At 34.3% G+C, this 20,234-nt stretch overlaps 3 protein-coding genes across 3 annotated transcripts; 1 reads left to right on the forward strand and 2 right to left on the reverse strand.

Moving 5' to 3' along the window:
- Window positions 1-1,914: 1,914 nt before the first annotated feature.
- mrps7 (mitochondrial ribosomal protein S7) lies at window positions 1,915-5,130 on the forward strand. The gene is made up of 5 exons (XM_073848350.1): window positions 1,915-1,982; window positions 2,233-2,421; window positions 2,698-2,761; window positions 4,160-4,327; window positions 4,749-5,130. The coding sequence occupies exons 1-5, from the start codon at window positions 1,939-1,941 to the stop codon at window positions 4,968-4,970; spliced, it is 687 nt and encodes a 228-aa protein (XP_073704451.1). The 5' UTR covers window positions 1,915-1,938; the 3' UTR covers window positions 4,971-5,130.
- mif4gdb (MIF4G domain containing b) lies at window positions 5,075-12,434 on the reverse strand. The gene is made up of 6 exons (XM_073848363.1): window positions 12,345-12,434; window positions 9,642-9,733; window positions 9,448-9,557; window positions 9,156-9,311; window positions 7,751-7,843; window positions 5,075-7,400 (listed from the first exon to the last, which is right to left on the reverse strand). The coding sequence occupies exons 2-6, from the start codon at window positions 9,730-9,732 to the stop codon at window positions 7,173-7,175; spliced, it is 678 nt and encodes a 225-aa protein (XP_073704464.1). The 5' UTR covers window position 9,733; window positions 12,345-12,434; the 3' UTR covers window positions 5,075-7,172.
- A 1,484-nt stretch (window positions 12,435-13,918) lies between these two features.
- LOC141294967 (junctional adhesion molecule-like) lies at window positions 13,919-19,796 on the reverse strand. The gene is made up of 9 exons (XM_073826398.1): window positions 19,782-19,796; window positions 19,613-19,691; window positions 18,711-19,055; window positions 18,270-18,626; window positions 17,806-17,907; window positions 17,433-17,525; window positions 14,509-14,604; window positions 14,180-14,208; window positions 13,919-14,062 (listed from the first exon to the last, which is right to left on the reverse strand). The coding sequence occupies exons 1-9, from the start codon at window positions 19,794-19,796 to the stop codon at window positions 13,919-13,921; spliced, it is 1,260 nt and encodes a 419-aa protein (XP_073682499.1).
- Between the last annotated feature and the right edge of the window lie 438 nt (window positions 19,797-20,234).

The raw sequence follows: 20,234 nt of genomic DNA on the forward strand, positions 1-20,234 counted from the left end.
AATTTCATCATAAATTACGGTGAAAACAAAAGGCTTTTTCGACGAGGGTCACACGAGGACACGTCTAAGGCCGTGTTCACACTTAGCGTCTTTTTTTTTTTTTTTTTTTTGACCGCCAGCGTGTTTAACCGTGTTATCAAAAAAGTCCTGAGCGCTTTTTAAACGCCACCACCGGCGACTTTTTCAACAGCTCAGTGCTTCTTTGACGCCAAGTTGAAAAAAGTTTTACTTTTCTGAAGAAATCGCCCTACGTCAAGCGCATTTTTGACAGCTGATCAATAACAAGCGAGTAGCTAGACCTGTCATTTCCATAACAAGAAGAGCAACAAGAAATAATGGGAAATGTGCCGTTAGATAGAACTTTTTTCTCATTGTTGTGAACCGATCGCCTCCCAGTTAAATTCAAAAACCGACGTGCAGCGACTATAGCTTCTTGAGCCGCATATCGACATGTACAGTAGCGCCGTTGAGCTTCGGGCGTCCCTTTTTCGAAATGCGGACAACTGGCTGCTTTATTCTTGACCCTGCGGTTAAGCAATTAAAATAGAACTTCACTGCACTGTGTGAGGCGCGTGCACGCGAGGGGGGTAAGATTTTCACGGGGGTCGGATTTCGGTACAACACCAGGTGTTGTACACCAGCTCGCAGACCTTTCCCGATCCCGTACCCCTCTCTCTCTCCCACTTCGCTTCCTGTCTAAATACTGTCCTATCAAATAAAAGCCAAAGATGTCCAAAAAAGAAAAGTGCCAGCTTCATCTTTTCTCGACATTTCTGCACAGGGCTTGGGCATGGCTTGCTTGTTTGTTTGTTTTTAATATAAAAAGGTTTGGAATTATTATTATTTCTTTATATATTATTTAAACAAGTCAAGGCTGCAGAAAATAAAGTGAAATATTACCTATTAAAAATAACTTTTCTATTTGAATATTTTAAAATAATTTAATAATATCAATTATCCAGTCTTCAGTGTCACATGATCCTAAAAATAAATTCTTCCTATTCAAAGAAGTTTGAAAATATTTATGTATGACAATTTTTAAAGAAGTAAAACAATGATACTAAAATAAACCATTATTAATAACTGAGCAAAAATAACTGATAAGACTTGAGCAAATCAGCATATTAGAATGACTTCTAAAGTATCATATGACACTGAAGTAATATTGCTGAAAATTAAGCTTTGATCACAGGTTATACACAAGTTATTTTAAATTGTAATATTTTTGTAAAGTATTCCTGTTTTTCTTGTGTTTTTAATTCAAATTAATTTTTAATCAATGTAAAGTATTTGTATTTTTCATTATTAAAATAAAATGCAGCCTTGTGGACATAGTAGACATCCTTAAAAAATATAACAAAAATGTGAATTATTCAAATTTGTGACCAGTAGTACTTGTAAAATATCATGTTACATTACAATACCTAAAAATAAAAATAAAAAGTCTCGACCCAATTTCTGCTTGGATGTTTTGTGTCCGTTTAGACCTATTTTTTACAGTCTATGGTTTAGACGCTGGAGAGCATAAAGAGAAAACGGGTGGAGAAATACATACAATATATTTATTTTAAAACGGTCAGATATCTACGACGCTAGGGGGAAGTATAAACACGTTTAGCTTGCAAGAAACTCACTAACTGCCTATATTCTTTTAATGTAAATAATAACCATTTAGACATAAAACAAAATAGGTGTAACGTTATATAGTTACAAAAAAAGTAAAGATGCAAGATATAAATGTTAAAATATATTTAGTGTCTTTATTTTACTCAGGCAATATTTTAGGACGCGTCCTTCAGCTAGGGTCCTTTCACGGTCGCTTCTGAATGAGTTTAACCGCTGATCTGAGATCTGTGTTTGTATTGCTCCTCCGTTATAGTATTTAAGCGTTTGGTCATCCAAGCTGATCTGAGACAAACCTATTCCACCATCCTAAAGATGGCAGCCTCCGTCAGACATTTACTAAAACCTTGGACACCGAGGTATAATTTACTAGTTGTTTGTATTTATTTTTGCATGGAATGTCCAAAATGTGATTTGAGCCACATTAGCTTTGCTGTGTTATTCATACCTTGTATAATTTATCGCTGATTTCATGTGGTTCATTGCAAACTGAACCATGTGCTGATATGCGTTTTAAAATCTAAATTGACGCCGCTGCTTGTTCTGGGTAATACACGTACGGTACATTACATAACATTTGTCTATTTTTCTGTATTTCTTTATTCTCAGTCTGTGTTTGATGAGATGGAGTCGGTATAATCCATACTATCTGGATCCAGATCCCAGTAAAGATGCTCGCGTCCCAGAATCAGAGCTCAGTCCTGAACAAAAAGAGCTGCAGGAACTGAAAACAGTGAGACCGATAAAAGCAGCGCTGTCAAGCGACACCAGCTCTTCTTTCAGTGACCCTGTGATCAGGTAAACACAAAACGAGCACAACCATCTGCAATAAACCTTAGTAATAGCTCTATGACCTGCATAAAAAACACACTATTGTACAAAGTCTGTGGCCACTTTGAAAATCTAAGATTCAAAGTAATTTCACTAATAAACTGTAGATTGTTTTCTCATATTATGCTTACAACATTGTTAGAAATTTGCTCTAATTTGAAAACAAATTCACTCGTGGTCCCACTTATTTTGGAAACATATATGGATCCTTTATAACATTGATTATCTGTTTTCCTTTAACAGCAAGTTCATCAACATGATGATGCAGGATGGCAACAAAATCCTTGCTAGAGAAATCATGTCACAGGTTTGAATCACATCCCATTATATACACTCACTACTGGTCAGTGTTGGGGAAAGTTACTTTTAAAAGTAATGCATTACAATATTGAGTTACTCCCTAAAAAAGTAACCAATTTCATTACTTAGTTACTTTTTATGGAAAGAAAAGTGTTGCGTTACTTTTACGTTACTTTTGAAATCTGGGCAGGGCTTGCTTGTTTGTTTTTAATACAAAAAGTTATATTTTTGACAAATGTAAAAGCCTTTTTACACCAAAAGCCTCAGGCTTAGAGAAAAGTAAATTTATGCCTGTACAGTAGACTGCAGAAGAAGAAATGTCAACTCTTCAGCGATTAAAAAAAGGAAAACAAATGATAATTATCTTGAGTATTTTTTTGCTTATTGGTATGGATGAATTGGATCATCGAAGATCGGCAGCAAAGACATTAGTTGATAAAATGGGATTAAACACAAAGGATATTTGTATTATTTAACATTTAATTATTGCAGGTTTGCATTGAATCTTACTTTTTTTATTTATTTTGAGAAATACTGTATCTTTTTTTAGTGAGTGAGATGAATTAATGCATGTTCACATTTATTCTAGAACTGAAGTTACATCTTAGAATCTTACAATTTTTCTCAACATGGGGACAGGAGAGCTTTTAGTCAATACATGGGGTTACTTATTTGAAAAAGTAACTCCTTGTCGATTAAACTAATGCGTTACTTTACTAGTTATTTAGAAAAAGTAATATTACGTAACTTGCGTTACTTGTAATGCGTTACCTCCAACACTGCTAATGGTCAAAGGTTTGGAATTATTACATTTTTTTTATTTATTAATTTAATATTTTAATAAGTCTGCTCACCAAGGCTGCAGAAAATAAATAAAGTGACATTTTTGACCATTTAAAAATAACTTTTCTATTTGAATATTTTAAAATAATTTAATAATATCAATTATCCAGTCTTCAGTCAGTGTCACATGATCCTAAAAATAAATTCTTCCTATTCAAAGAAGTTTGAAAACATTTATGTATGACACATTTTAAAGAAGCAAAACAATAATATATAATAATATACCATTATTGATAATTGAGCACAATAATAACTCATAAGAATTGAGCAAATCAGCATATTAGAATGATTTCTATAGGATCATGTGACACTGAAGTAGTGTTGCTGAAATGTTGCTCTTTTGTTTTTAATTAAAATTCTAATAAAAGTTAATTATATTTATTCTTTATTTTTAAAATAAAATGCAGACTTGTGGACATAGTAGACATCGTTAAAAAATACATAACAAAAATGTTCTTTATTTAAATCTGTGACCAGCAGTATACACTTGTAAAATATCGTGTTACACTACCTGAAATAAGTCTAGACCTAATTTCTGCTTGGATGTTTTGTGTCCGTTTAGACGCTGGAGAGCATAAAGAGAAGACAGGTGGAGAAATACCACAAATCTCCAGCAGCTAAGAAAGAAGAGATCGAGTGTAATCCATACACCATCTTCCATCAGGCCCTTGAGAACTGCAAACCTATCATTGGCCTGGCCAATATTCAGAAAGGAGGAAAATCTTATCAGGTCAGTGAACAAGCCTGAACATTTATTTCAAAATGGGGAGATAATATAGTCAGATGTTTGATATGCAACAGCCAACATTGATAGAAATATCTTGAGGAAAATGTGACTAACAGCCAATTTATTTTACTTATAAATGAAAATACAATTTAATAACAGCAACTAAGATGCACAAAGTTGTAAAGAATTAATTTCACACATATTTTGGCCTATATTTGTTTAATATGTTTTGAAATTGCATTATTTTATCCAAAAAGTGAAAAGTTTTCATCATTTACTTACCTTCATGTGGTTCCAAACCTATCTGACTTGCTTTCTTCTGTGAAAAACAAAAGCAATAAACAATAGTCAAGCTTCAGGAACTGTATCAAAGCTCTATGACTGATCAAATATTGAGTCTTACTCTGAAGTATTGGTCTTTCAGGTGCCAGTTCCTCTCACGGATAATCGGCGGCGTTTTCTGGCCATGAAGTGGTTGATCGCAGAATGCAGAGACAACAAGCACCGTCGCACACACATGTACGAGAAACTCTCACAGGAGCTGCTGGCCGCTTTCGTTAACGAGGGAAATGTAGTGAAACGCAAACAAGACCTTCACAAGATGGCCGAAGCCAACAGAGCATTTGCACACTACCGCTGGTGGTAGAGGATGTTTGGACTCCTAATTCACCTACAGATGTGATTTGTTTTGGACTGGCAGCATCAGGAGTTCAGGATGGATGGGTATCACAAAAAAGGACATGAGAATAATAATAATAATACAGTTTGTCTTTGTATGAAAAGAAATAAAGCTATAAGAAGTCACATTTCCATTTTTGATTAGGAATTTGTTACAACAGTCGAACAGCGTTACAAAACAAATCTGATACATTACACATTCTTGAGATTTCAATTGCAGTCTTGTGCACAAAGAAATTTAAATATTTCTTTATTTGACACTTGCAGCATCAAGACACTATAATATACGTCAAGTCAATGTCTAATCTGCAAGAGCCTGAGGAATCGGCGAGGCCAAAAAACCAACAACTTTATTTTATATTTTTAAATACAAAATGTTGGCATATCACCTAACATGTTAACATTTCAGTCCACAGGACCTTCTTACATTTAAAAAAAAAAAAAAATAGGGGAAAAAATATAATCAAAAGCAAATCATCCAGCACATGCAAAAGTATTGTTGGATACGCATCCATTCTTCATAGTATAAAAATATTACTTAAATGTATTTAAGTATTTAACAGTGACTCTTGTAAACTGCTTTTGCTCCATCAAAACATAGAACAAGTCTCTTCTACTCACCAATCTTGCAATTATTTGATCTGAAGTACAGCCAAAACAGTAAAAAAAATTATATTTTACTGTTTAAAATAACAGTTTTCTATTAAAATATATTTTAAAATGTAATTTATTCCTGTGATTTCAAAGCTGAATTTTATCATCATTATGATGATCCTCCAAAAATTATAAAAAAAAAAAAAAATGTGTTGAGTAAATTGTTACAGGTTTCTTTGATGAATAGAACATTCAGAAGAACAGCATTTATATAAAATAGAAATCTTCTGTAACAAGTCTTTATCATCATTTTTAATCAATTTAAAGCATCCTTGTGAAATAAACATTCATTTCTATTCTGACTCCATCCAGCTTTTGAATGGTATACAGTGTGTAATGTTACAAAGCTTTTTTTTTTATTTTAGATAAATGCTGATAATAATAATAATAATAATAATAAATGTTTCTTGAACAGCAAATCATATGATGTTAATCGTAATGATGCTGAAAAAGTAGCTCTGATCACAGGAATAAATTACATTTGAAAATATGTTCAAATAGTAAGCAGTTATTTTAAATTGTAAAATATTTCACAATATTATAGCTTTTGCTGTATTTTGGATAAAAAATGCAAACTTGGTGAGCAGAAGAGACAAAAAACAAATCTTACTGTTCAAAAACTTTTGACTGGTAGCGTATGGGAGTAATATGAGTAATACTCTCTATAAAAAAATAGCTGTTCCTCCAACTGAGGCAAATATTGTTAGTCAATTTAATTAAAAATCACACAACTAACATTAATTAAATATATTAATAATAAAATAATCTAGTCACCTCTAGTGTTAGGATTACAACCCTTTGTGTTAATCTTTGACACAAATATAAAAGCTAAATCAAACGAATCATGATTGTAACGGTGCTGCTGTTGAACCATATTCACTTTTAAACTCTTAAAGACTAAAATGTTAAAAGATTTGAGACTAATGCTAATCAAAGATATCATAATTAAAAAATATAATAAAAATAAAAAGATCTTTAGCTAGAACTTCTTTTTTCCCAGGTAACTGGATTGGTAGGAGTGTTGCTTAACCATTAATGAACTGCCGAAGCCAATGTCAACATGAAACAAAATTGACAACTTATCTTTTGTAATTTGGCATTAAAAAAACAGGATATTGAACACGAAAAAAAAAACGTGAAATGTGAAAAAAACCTTTGCAATTGGGGACACATTAGCAGCAGCCATTGGTCAAACCAAAGTGACCTTGGTTGTAAAACTGATCTAAAAAATTATGAATTGTGCGTTATTTACATTTTGTTTCTGAAATAATTTGAATGAATAAAACTAGGAATGTGTATCAAGATCAACTTCAAGTTGACTTTAAAAAAAAGTCAAAACAAAACCCAGTACCACATCTAGCTTTGAACAGTCTTCTACTTCATGTCAAACCCCACACCTAGTTCATCTCCAAGCCTTCATCAAACGCAACTATAAATATCAAACCTTCACTCTTGATTTTTACGGACTGCAATTTAATCTCGCCTTCTTGTTTCTCTCTTCTGATTGGTGGAGGCTTCAGTCCGTCACTTCGCTGTAGTAGTATTTCTGAGCCGTTTCGCTGAGAGTCCAGCCTCCTGCACGAAACTCAAGGATCTCAAGCAGAAGCAGGCGGCCCATGGAGCTCAGGTCCTCCTGAAGGAGAAATCCATCCCTCAGTAGATTGAACAGCTCATCCATGAGTTGCATGTTCATCGTCTCCAGCTGATCTCCAATGCGATGCAACTGTAACACCAGACAGTCCACCTGAGACAGAGAGAAATTCACCATTTGAGTAAGATCAAACATTGATAAAAAGAAACAGGTAAATAAGTAAATAATGACTGATTTGTCAGAAAATGTTTGCTATGTAAACAATAAAAATAGAAATGCATCAGTATGCACTGTTGAGTAAACAGAAACCAATGATGCACAAGAGATAATTAAACATCAAAATGTTGTGGACAATAATTCTGGTTTGGTTTGATTTTTGATCACACCAATGTCTGATGAAACTGAAAATTAATTTTGGCCATTCTTTTGGTACATCACTAATTTATTTACTAAATTAGTCTGTACATTTCAATCAACCACTACTAATAATGTACAGGACTTACCTCCTCCTCGTTCTTCAGGGCGTCAGATTGGGCCAGTCTGAACAAACAGTCATAGACAGGCTGCACCAGGGCCATCATTGGCATGTTGTTTACCTGCAGTAAAGAGAATAAAGTTAAAACTGAGTAAGCACTTCAAATTAACTTACATATATGTGACCCTGGACCACAAAACCAGTCATAAGGTTAAATTGGACAAAACTGAGATTTTTACATCATATGAAAGCTCAATAAATACGCTTTCTATTGATGTATGGTTTGTTAGGATAGGACAATATTTGGCTGAGATACATCTATTTGAAATCAGAAATCTAAGGATGCAAAAAAATCAAAAAGACTGAGAAAATCACCTTTAAAGTTGTCCAAATTAGGTTCTTAACAATGCATATTACAAATCAAAAATGACATTTTGATATGTTTACAGTAGGAATTTTACAAAAAATCTTCATGGAACATGAACTTTACTTAATTTCTTAATGATTTTTGGCATAAAAGAAAAATCTAAAATTTTGACCCATGCAATGTATTTTTGGCTATTGCTACAAACATACCCCAGCGACTTAAGACTGGTTTTGTGGTCCAGGGTCACATATAGTTACCATGAGTACCTTCCAAATTATGATTCTTAAACAAATAGTTCACCCAGAAATAAAAAAAAAAATTGAAAATTCACTACAAGATGTAGATGAGTTTGTTTCTTCATCAGATTTAGAGAAATTTAGCATTACATCGCTTGCTCACCGAAGAGTCCTCTGTAGTGGATGGGTGCCGTCAGAATGAGAATCCACACATCTGATAAAAACATTACAATAATCCACACCTCTCCAGTCCATCAATTAACATCTTGTGAAGTGAAAAGCTGCATGTTAAAAAAAAAAAAAAAAAAAACACGCAAAGGCATTTTAATTGTACACCATAATAATGCTTTCTCCAGTGAAATAGTCCATTTCCCGTTGTCTCTTATATCAAAATACACCAACATATTTGTTTTCGAACTGTTTTGGCTTGTAAACATGCTTGTTCTGTGCCCTTTCTCTTATGATTAAGACCACTTTATCTCAGGAAAAAGCAATATTATGGATTATGGACTCATATTTTATCGGAAACAACGGTTTCAAGTTAAAAACACATTCTTATAATGGACTTGCTTCTTACAAACACACAGCTTATAATTACACAACACATTTACTCATGGACCAGAGTGGTGTGGATTATTGAGATGTTTTTATCAGCTGTTTGGACTCTCATTCTGACGGCACCCATTCACTACAGTGGAGCCATTAGTGAGCAGGTGACGTAATGCTACATTTCTCCAAATCTGATGAAGAAACAAACTAACTTGCATCTTCGATGGTGTGAGGGTGAGTAAATATTCCTTTAAGCATTTAAACAGAAGGCAATTTTTCACCTTGAGGTAGTCAAAGATGTTGCAGATGAAGGACACGAGGCAAACCCATTCCTGAGTGGATCTCTTCCGCGTCTCCTCTCTGGCTTTAAATTCCTGCTGCAGTCGGTTCAGGAGGTTACGGCGAAACACATTTCCGTTGTTCTGTTTGGCCTCTGCCTGCATAAAACAAGTCAAATACTTACAACTAGTAAACTACAGGACAAATGTAAGCATTTTCAGGCATTAAAGAGAATGCAACATCCAAACTTTTGGGTGTTCTCTATAAGAACTTGCATTTGGTGCAAATGTTTACCTGGACAATCGTGTAACAGATTCGTCCGGCCTCCCTGCTGAAGATCTGGTCCTTCAGAGACTGGTCCACTATTACATTGGACACTTTCTCCAGGTCAACGGAACTTGGGTCTGAGAGGAAACAAGCAACAACAACATTTGTGAGCCTAACAGTAAATACATCATGCGAAACTCCCGCAGATTAAAGAAAATGACCTTTCAAGGCAGTTTTAAGAAGTTGCTGTGTCTCCAAATCAAACGACTGGATCTTGTACTCTTCTTTAGATGAGGTCTCCAAACTCTCCATTCTGTTTATGATAGGAAGACAGGGAATCAGTTGATCAATCAATAACCAACCTTCAGACACATAAGATCAGTTTTACCATGAAAGCAATGGCAAACATATGAAACAATGTACATTTTTTTTTCTGAAGCAGCAATGAGGGTGACCAAATGAATTTGAGCTATAAGGAAAAAGTCCTGGTACCAACAAATACTGGCAACATTTATAGTCAAGACTCAACATCTCCTGTCAGCAACATTTAGAAAGTTGACTAGAAAAGCACGATTTTAGTGTAATAACACTCAAACTTGAATATTAAAAACAGATCACATGTTGTGTGTTCAAAACCAGTGAACAACATATGTTTTATGTAGATAACAAAATTGGGGATTGGGGCAAAATGTTTAACATTTGAATATGTGTATAATATGTCTAGTTACGGGTTTAAAGACAATAGTGACAGATCACCAGATACATGTACAGTCAAACCAAAATGTGTTCAGACAACTTCAATATTTATCTCAGTTTACTCACTATAGTTTAGAAAATGGTAATATGAAAAGAACTCAGAGTTAACTTTGTGTCAGAACAAATAAATCTTGATAATGTCAGACAATTTTGGTATAAAGTTATGTAATGGATTACATTCAACCAAGCATTATTCAGACAACTGTTAATATGACAATATTTACACAGCTACCAATACTTTATTGACCAATTACCAAGCAAAGCTTAATTTTGTTCAGTCTTTGGTGTAAAAAGTTTGCATTATAATTAAAGACTAAACTAAACACTTAAGCAAAACATGGTCAGGTAAAAGTATCTAAATAATTTTTGGTCACAAATTTTTATCAATTTTACTTTTAAATCCTCACTTACGTAAATTAACTAGTGTCCTGCCCTCGCTAGTAAAATATATATCAAACATTATATCTGGTTTCTTAATAATTTTTTGGTCCGATTGTATTTGCTGTCACAGAAATGTGTTTTGTTGAATGAATAAAATTATGTTGTTTGTTTTGTTTTTTATATGCATGATAACTACACTGTGTGCATAATTATTAGGCACGTTGATATTGTGGTCATATTTTTTTTCCAAGCACAATTGACCAATTCCAAACCGCATCAATCTTAATAACTACTATTCATTTTGTATTAAATTATTTATAAGTGATATATAATTGCTCATGAAGGCTGGAAGTGAAAAACTCCTTATATTCAGTTGTGCAGAATTATTAGGCACATTTTCTTTTACAGATAAAATGAGCCAAAAAAGAGATTTACCTCAGACTGAAAAGACAAAAACTCTTAAATGCCCATGAGAAGGATGCAATACTAATGCAATACTGCAATTTGCAAAGTTAAGGCATGACCACCGGACAGAAAAACGCTTGTTGCGTCTGCATTGTCGAGAAAAAAAAAAAAAAAAAAAAAACAGGTGGAAGAGACAAAATGCATGTTAATTGCAAAAAAAATAAGAATTAATGTTAAGAATTAGATATGAAACCATCAGGAACCATTTAGTCTGCAGTGCCACCGTTTTCCAGAACTGCAGCCTACCTTGAGTCTCCAGAAGTGCTATGTGTCAGGTTCTCAGAGACTTCGCTTGGGCAAAAAAAAATCCTAAAAAATGACCCACAATTAATAAGAATAACATTCTGAAGTGTTGTGAAATACATGGAGACTGTTTTTTGTTATAGGCTTCATAGACAGATCAGTTGAGAGTGGCTCTTGAAGAACCAGCACCACATCCTCTTGTAGCACTCTTTCAAAAATATATTTTCCAGAATCTGGCAGTAAGTTTTAAGAGTTCATTTTGGTCCATCTCTGCAAGACAGACATTACAGGATAGGAGATGGGCTAAAACTGAAGTCCCAAAACTTACTGCCAGATTCTGGAGTGCCAAAATCAATTCCAGAGCCTTAATATTGACCACTTCTCCATTGTATTTGTCTTGAGTTGCACTCATTAACGTTAACTAACTAGAACTTCAATGGCAATGCAACTCAGACCACTAAAACACTATTGCAATAGTGTCATTGTGATCGGATGAAACAGATGATGTGTAAAATATGTGCTGTCATCAATCTGAGCTGCTCGTGTGTTAAACGGGGATAAACGGATTACGCCAACCGGCTAAACACCATCGGCTGACACTTTCAACAAACACAACTTCATGATAAACGACTCAAAAGTGCTGATTATTAATATTGACCAAAAACACCCTATTGTAAGCGACAGAAACTGTAACTTCACAGTCGATTGCAGGGCAAATCTTTACTTTTTCACGTGCCGTCAAAGCCAAAAGTGACAATACATTAACGCCGACGAGGTAGCGGAGAAATACACATTATTTTGGTTGTGACCACTCCTAACTACTCAAAGCTCATAAAAGTCATTAAGACAAATAAAACTTCATTTAAAGACAACGACAAACTCAAAATACACACTTTTACGGCAAGAACATTATGATTGAAACTCTTTAAAATATAAGTAAACAATACAGATCTTCTCAGCTTGATACGCTGAAAGCGGATTCCACAGCTAATAACAACGTTAATGCCTCTATATTGTTTTTATACAACTACAATTGTGAGAGGGGTATTGTAGCATGTTCACGAGGACAAAAAACTTACTTTAAAACCTGAGAAGTAAATGGGCAAATGTTTTCCGCATTTCTAATCTTCGTTCTTTTCCGCGGTTTCCCGTAAGCGAATCTGCTAACGCTGCCGTCTTTCCTTATGAATATTAATTACGTAATGTGACGTTGTCTCGGTTGACCTAACTGATTGGCTGAAGCGGGATGGTTCTGTTTTAAATATTCATTGAGTTTTCCTGGACCCCATTGAAAATGAATATTAATAAGCAAAGCGTATCTCTTCAGTACGTATCCGGAAGCAAAGGGGGAAAAAAAGAAAATTGTTCAAAACTATCGTGCCACTTGGGGGCGCGCAGCCATAACCAGCTCATAAAACACACACGCATAAAAATTACATTTATTAAAACAATCTTTTTGAAACCTAACCTCTAGTTAGCTGTTTAGAGTAGAGTAGCACGTTACGTATATTTGCACCAATGAAAAAACAATAGACCATTATGATACATAAACGTCAATACACACTTCATAATGTTAGTTAATTATTCAAAAAAGCAATCCAAGACAAAAATAAAATAGAAAAAATACAATAAAGCATACTGAGTCGGTGGAAATCACATTCTTGGGAGCAGAATGTAATTTCTTACAAAATATTTATTGTAATTTACAGAGCAAATGTAGCCTACCTCTCAAGAGATGCAGATCATATTTTAGTACAACATGAGATCATGTGCTTAAAGTTGGTACAAAAAAATCTAATTAAAAAATATAAGAATAAATAATACATTTGTTCAGAGGCAAAATACCATTAAACTTACAGTATATATACAGTAACTCCATAAAGTCAGTGTGCATAAACAAACATCTAACGGAGAATGAAAAGGTAGAACATCTTTTACAGAAAATGTCAGTGGAAAAGCAACAGAAGAGGATATTATGCTATACTTTCAACTATTGATCCATTATTGATCTATTGCAGCTTACTCTAGCTAGGAACATACACTATCACTTGAAAGAGAGTCACAATACAGTTACAGTAAAATTCAACATTCATCAATTTTGGTACTACAGAAAAAAATAATAATGCGGATTGCTTTAGTTAATGTTGTAAGTGCTCTAAGCACTTTCAGTGCACATTTTAAAGTAACTTAAAAATGTATATGCATATTACATGTAAAACATTTAAAAACACATATAAGTTTACGAGTATATAAGTCACTCCAAGCACTTAAATCACTTCAAAGTAGAATTCAGCATAGTTTGGTAACCACAACATACCATATCAATGGCTCTGCATTGCAGATATAACAATAAATGCATACAAATATAAAAGTTTAAGAGTATATAAACAATTTTTGAGTCACTTGATGCACTTATATCACTTCAAAGTAGAATTCAGCATAGTTTGGCAACCACAGCATACCATAATATCAATGGCACAGCATTACAGATATAAAAAAATCTATGATGATGTGCACCAGTCTCCGTCAGTTATGCAGACAAAAAATGGCATGTTTGAAAGTCTTACCCTCACAAATGTTTCATACCATGAAAACCTCTGCCCAGTGAGAAAAGTTCAGTCAGATCTTTTAGAAAGTTCAGTTCACTTTACTGTTAGTTGATCTCCTCTTCTTGATGCTCCTCACTGCTCCCAGACACTTTTCTCAGAGTTTTCATTTCATGGGATTCTCCAGTCAGCTGGTTCATATCTATACTGGTATGCTTTGTATCAGGAGTCCTATTACAATGTGTCGACATCTGCAATTAGAAGAAAAACGTATTCATGTGACATCTTTCTATTGCCGTCCACTAAATGTCAGTGTATTTGAAATTATTGTATTAATTAACCAAACTCATATTGTAATCATAACTCACATGAGAGGACTCTGTGTTGACAGATTTGCCTGAGATATTAAAGAGGAAAAGATTTGTTACAATTGATCAGCCTCAGTTAATGCATAGATTTGTCAAAGGCATCATGATTGATGATTCACACAATGATCAAATCCATTTAGGTCATACTCACAAGATTCAACAAATGATAAAATCAGCAGTGCTACAGTAAAGAGCCACTCCGATGGAAGGACAATTACTCTTAAATCTCCTAACAGACGAACACCATGAACTGTGGAAGGAGAGTCATTTTAAATAAACAGTATGTTTTGATCCTAAAGGAATCTCATTACAATGTTGTGTTCACTCACCTGCTTTCATGATCAGTTCAGTCATCAGTGCAGCAGAGTTTACTAAAACAAGACCAGCTGATCCATACAGGAACAACATCTTCCTCATGCTGAGCTCTGAAGGGCAGAGTTAAACATTTTTGTTAGTTCATTAAGGAATTGTGAATGAGTGAACGAGTTAATGATTTTAGACACAGTGGCAGTTTTCTGATTGGTTCCAGTGTAATAATCTCTGGCAGAATCACAACACTCATCCAGACCTTAAGCTTTGTGAATGAGAAGGAAAAAGTAGGACTGAAAAAACAACACATGAACGAGAAAGAAGCTGATCGGTACTTTACTCTGATAATGGACTGCGACTTCAGAAAATGCGAGCACCCACAAGGCTTGAACAAACCCTGCCACACAGACCGGTCCTGCATCAACTGAAAATGAAAGACAAAGCAGGAAAGTCTTATTTATTGCTGCACACTTGCATTTTTATCATTTAAAAATGTTTCAACTTTTAAATATCTTTAAATATTTAGAAATATAGTCATACCTTCATTTCTCAAGAGCGTAATGTAAAAATACATCATTACTCCACTCATCACAATCATCATTGACCATATTAATTTGTATAGAAAATGTAGACCTGTAGATGAAAGAAACAATTAAAACATGCTCAAGAATAAAAATAGTTACTGGTCGGGTTTAACTGTGACTTGTGAAACAGCTGATATAGATGTAAACTGATTTTCTATTGAGGACCACAACTTGTGAAACACGCAATTTTTGATCTTTTATTGATTGAACAAAGAGACAGAACCAGCACTGACACTTTTAGATGTACATTCAACATTAACTGCAGTGAAATATAATTTCTCATACTTACACCTTTGACCTGCTTTACTTTTAGTCCAAAAGAAATAAGGCAACCAGTGAAGTATTGGAAGAGCTGTAATGATGAACACTTAAAAAGAGAGAGGCAGTTATTAGAGTAAAGAATTAAAACATCACAATAACTGCATGACTGGCTTCTTCTTACATTTTTATTTATGGTGAAGTATGTGTAAGTTGAAATGTTTCTCAAGCATATTGATCAATTCATTTTCGGTCTCTGCTCAGGTCTAAAATCTTCTTGCTCACCTGCTTTGGAGTCAAAATGAGAGTAGAGCAGAAGGGCAAGCTGTAATGAAGGCAGCAATGAAAAGCTACAGGTAGCTATAAACAGTTGAACTTTGCTGTACATCCTTCTGCATAACTCTCCAGAGAATGATAGCACCTTTTCTTCTGACAATTCTACAAATAAATAAATAAATAAATAATAATAATATATAAACAAATATGTGAATTAAATATCAAGATATCAAATACATTTCACACTGCATACAGTGCCTTGCAAAAGTATTCACACCCCTTCATTTTTTTCACGTTTTGTTTTGTTGCAGCATTATGTTAAACTGCTTTAAACTAGTTTTCCCCCACATCAATTACACTCCATACACCATAATAATGACAAAGCAAAAATCATTTGTATTCTTACCCTTGACTCAGTACATAGTTTAAGCACCTTTACAGCCTCAAGTCTTTTTGGGTATAATGTGACAAGCTTTGCACGTCTGCATTTGGCAATTATCTGCCATTCTTTGCCTCACCTTTTCACCTCGCTTGTCAGCTTGGATGGGGGATTTTCTAGAGTCCTAGTTGTTCCAATCGTCTTCCATTATGGATAATGGAGGCTACATGCTTCTGTGAGCCTTCAATGCAGCAGATTTTTTGCTGAACTCTTCCCTAGATCATTGCCTTAACGCAAGTCTGTCACTGAGCTCTACAGGCAGTTATCTTGACCTCAGGACTTGGTTTTTGCTCTGATATGCATTTTCAGCTGTTAGACCTTTTCTGAGAGGTGTGTGCCTTTCTAAATCATACTCATTCAAATGAATTTGCCACAGTTTAACTCCACTCGAAGTGTAGTAACATCTAGAAGCAATGTGAATGCTCCTGAGCTAAATTTCGAGTGTCCCAGAAAAGGGTATGAATACTTATGCAACGGGATCTTTTCAGTTTTTTATTTTTAATAAATTTGCACAAATGTTAAAAACCTATTTTTTGCTTTGCCATTATGGAGTAGGGAGTGTAGATTGATGTGGGAAAAAAGTAATTTAAAGTAGTTTAACATAAGGCAGCAACATAACAAAATGTGAAAAAAATGAAGGAGTATGAATCATTTTGCAAGGCACTGAACATTTACCATTGTTTGAATGTCAGTTTTGAACAAATGTTCTCTTCTATGGTCATAAATTATCAAAAACAATGTGAATGAAGTGGTTGTGTAAATTAAGGTCAAATTAAATTTCAAAAAGGTGAAATATGCAAATTCTTCTATACTGTACTGAGATTAACTGTAGAGTTTCCTCTATTAAAAAAAAATGCTGTCTGAAAAATGTTGAGACAATGCTTTAAAACAACATATCCTCGTCTTGTGGATGATGCTCCATAATGAACGATCACTCACGTTTAATGAAGAGGAGACACATCAGGACAAGTAAACCGATGGTGACTGTTCTGAGGACGGTGCTGATATTTTCAAAATGTTCCGCTAAAAGTACTGACACAGAAATATATTATTAATTTAAATATTAAGATAAGTTTTTTTTGTCAATTCAAATACATTGGATAAATCAACTGGACAAGCTTAGCTTTAACTACGGATGAATTAAGTGGATTTACCTGAATACATCACTGCCATAAATGCTGCATGATCAGTATGTGCAGTCATGATATACTTCAGGATTTTAGCTGCAAAAAAGTTGAAAAATCATGTAAAACACTAAAACAGTAATAAAACAAAAAATAATAATTATTGTCTAATCCCTTCATGTATAGATATGACAATCTCAGTAGACACAGATGTTATGTAAAACCTGAATATAAGAGTGTTACGATTTATTTAAAAAACCAACCTGGAAAACCTGTGGCTACTGGTGTAACCCAGAACAACCTCAAAGGCCCCAGAATATAGAGCACACAGCAAGAGATGGTCTCATACAAAGAACCTGAAACACATTATTTTGATGATAAATTAAGTTGTAAGGTCTATGTTGGATTTACTAATAGATCTCAGAGAAAATAGTCCTGATGAAATACCTTCAATAAAACGCCAGATGACTGAAGCCAACATCATAGTAATCGACGGGCAAAGGAAAAGACAAACTTGAAGACACAGCCTTTTGTCTACAATGGAGATACATACCAACTCCAGTTAGAAATTTAAATAATATTAAAAATATATAACTCAATACATTTTTGAAATCTATTTCTCCTAAAAAAGCATACCTTGATTTTCTGATCTGGAGTAAACAAGCCAGCAAAGCAGAACTGCAAATCCAGATGCAATAATGCAGAGAATCAACAGAGTTATGTGTTTCCAAGTGAAACCTGTGAACACACATCAGATACACAATAGTGTAATGTGAAACGGTATGCAAGTAAGTGGCTACATGGAACTCAGGTATTGAATTTTGGGTGAGCCAATATTTCACATTGTTGCTGCCATATCACAATGATACAATGTTTGGAACCCTTGAAAGTCTCATATACAGTACATGAGGCTACCTTAAGATTATTTGAGTTACCCTTTCTAAATTATTTTACATGAAACTCATTAGTGGTAATATGAATATGAACATTGCAGTTCCTTAAGATTTATGAATACACATTTATTCAACGACTATATAATTGTTAAAAACACAAGTTTCCCTGATTCACATTTTTTATTATTATTATTTTGAGTTACTCACCCAGGTGCACCAGTTCTGCCGTTGCATTGGCTGAAAGTCCTCCAGCAAACACTTGACACATGTAAACTCCTTTATCCTCAGTTCTGACACTCTTCAGTCTGAGAGAGAAGTTTCCTTTGAGGATTTCAGTCGTGAAGAACTCAGCTCTGTCTCTGTATCGCTCATCTGATGCATCTGATAGACTCTTATTGTTTTGGAAGAGCAGAATCAGAATATGTCTGTCTTTATCTTTTTTCTTCCATGAGACCTCTTCAATATGTTCAGGTGTGACGTGAGAGTCTACAGAGCAGTTCAGAGTAACGTCCTCACCATCATATGCAGATACAGATTGAGCTGGTCCTGATACTAGCAAATGCTCTAAAAGAAAGACCAGATGAAATATTTCAGAAAAAATGGCTATGTTTTAAATTCTGATCTAGGACTGAAATGATTCACACTCACCAGCATCTTTTATTTCAACTAAAGTTTTGTCAGCAACCTGTTGACTATAAACTTTACATCTGTAAACCCCTTTGTCTTCAGCGCTCACATTTTCCAGCAGGAGGGAGAAGTTTCCATGTTGAATCTGATCAGTAAAGAAATGAGCTCTATCACGATAATCTTTGTGCTGGGCCTCTGATTGACTCTCACCATTTTCATACAGATGAACCACAGTCTCTGAGTCAGTTTTTTTCCACAACACTTTCACTGTCTCTGCTACTAAAGGCGTCTCAACATAACAGGGCAAAACGACTGAACCTCCCGAAGGTACGACCAGAGGACCAGAGGGACCTCGAACAATAAACCCTGCATGTTTGAGAGAGAAATAAATATAATTATTGTTATAAAATTCCAAAAGACCTAAATATTAATTATACATTATTACATTCATTGTTTCACAATAATTTTTAGAAATAATAGGCTACGTTGTAAATTCCAAGCATTGAAGACTAATAATTGAAGTGGTTTAAGGGGTCTGACATTACACAACAAATCAAAACAATAGCCACGCGGTGAACACAAACAGGAAATAGGCTATGAGGCTTTAAATTGACATTTAAACTTTTAATTGTTAACTAGATGATTAAAGGTTAATAAAGGACACGTGATCACTACTGAAAATACCCTTTGCCATATAATCTGAAGAGAGTGTTATACAATCTAAAGAGTGATGAAAAATCAATTCGTTTTACTTCCTGAAGCATTAAATATATATTAAATATAAACAAACAATACATACCACAAAATAATATGAAGATGAGCATCAAACCACAGCTAAGAAAATACATATTAAAATGTATTCTTACGAAACGTTCATTATTTCTGGTTTAAATTGAAACGAGTAACAGGTGAATCTACTGTACAGCGCGTCATGTCATGTCTGTTATGTTTGTGCAAGTACTGCTCACTGGCACTGCAGATCCAAATGGCCTCCAGCTCCACCTCTGAGTGAACAAATGGGTGGAGTTAAGGTTAGGGATAGGGTAAGGGGTAGGGTTAGGGTGTGGTTAGGTGTCTATCTCCACCCATTACCTCCAGCGAACACATTTTTGCAAGATGCTGTCAAGGAAGTGACCACAAACTTCGACGTTTTATTCTACACCGCAATAAGTCTTTATTTTATGAAAATTGGTTTAAATATAATATTATTTCTTTATTGGATATGATGGATAACCATGGTGAAATTCTCAGCTATAATGATTTCTGTCTGAAACATGAATTTGTATGTCATCCTAAAGAGTTTTATACAGTCGTAAATGCCATCCATAAAAGTATGGTCTTATTGATCAAAGGAATTCTGTCTCACTATTCCGTGACATTCTCTTTTCCATCTCTGTGTTTGGGTCCTTATTCTATTAGAGATCAAAAATGTACCAACTTATTAATAAGAAGTGTTTTCATTAATAGACTTTCCCCAAATCGACTCAGACGTCGCCATACTTTTAAGGATTTTGATTCAAAAGATTTAAAAGAGATAAGAATAAG

This window comes from Garra rufa, chromosome 1, assembly GCF_049309525.1.
Source record: "Garra rufa chromosome 1, GarRuf1.0, whole genome shotgun sequence".
Taxonomy (NCBI): Eukaryota; Metazoa; Chordata; class Actinopteri; order Cypriniformes; family Cyprinidae; genus Garra; species Garra rufa.

What these genes read in the sequence shown, in the direction of transcription:
- mrps7 (XM_073848350.1), top strand. Translation starts at nt 1,939, where the DNA reads ATGGCAGCCTCCGTCAGACATTTACTAAAACCTTGGACACCGAG. An exon ending in CTAAAACCTTGGACACCGAG is followed by an intron (nt 1,983 to 2,232) that starts GTATAATTTACT and finishes CTTTATTCTCAG; the next exon opens with TCTGTGTTTGATGAGATGGA. An exon ending in TTCAGTGACCCTGTGATCAG is followed by an intron (nt 2,422 to 2,697) that starts GTAAACACAAAA and finishes TTCCTTTAACAG; the next exon opens with CAAGTTCATCAACATGATGA.
- mif4gdb (XM_073848363.1), bottom strand. Translation starts at nt 9,732, where the DNA reads ATGGAGAGTTTGGAGACCTCATCTAAAGAAGAGTACAAGATCCAGTCG. An exon ending in TCTTAAAACTGCCTTGAAAG is followed by an intron (nt 9,558 to 9,641) that starts GTCATTTTCTTT and finishes GTTTCCTCTCAG; the next exon opens with ACCCAAGTTCCGTTGACCTG. An exon ending in ACATCTTTGACTACCTCAAG is followed by an intron (nt 7,844 to 9,155) that starts GTGAAAAATTGC and finishes TCTTTACTGCAG; the next exon opens with GTAAACAACATGCCAATGAT.
- LOC141294967 (XM_073826398.1), bottom strand. An exon ending in AGTAGCCACAGGTTTTCCAG is followed by an intron (nt 14,605 to 17,432) that starts GTTGGTTTTTTA and finishes TCTGCCCTTCAG; the next exon opens with AGCTCAGCATGAGGAAGATG. An exon ending in TCAACACAGAGTCCTCTCAT is followed by an intron (nt 14,063 to 14,179) that starts GTGAGTTATGAT and finishes TTCTAATTGCAG; the next exon opens with ATGTCGACACATTGTAATAG.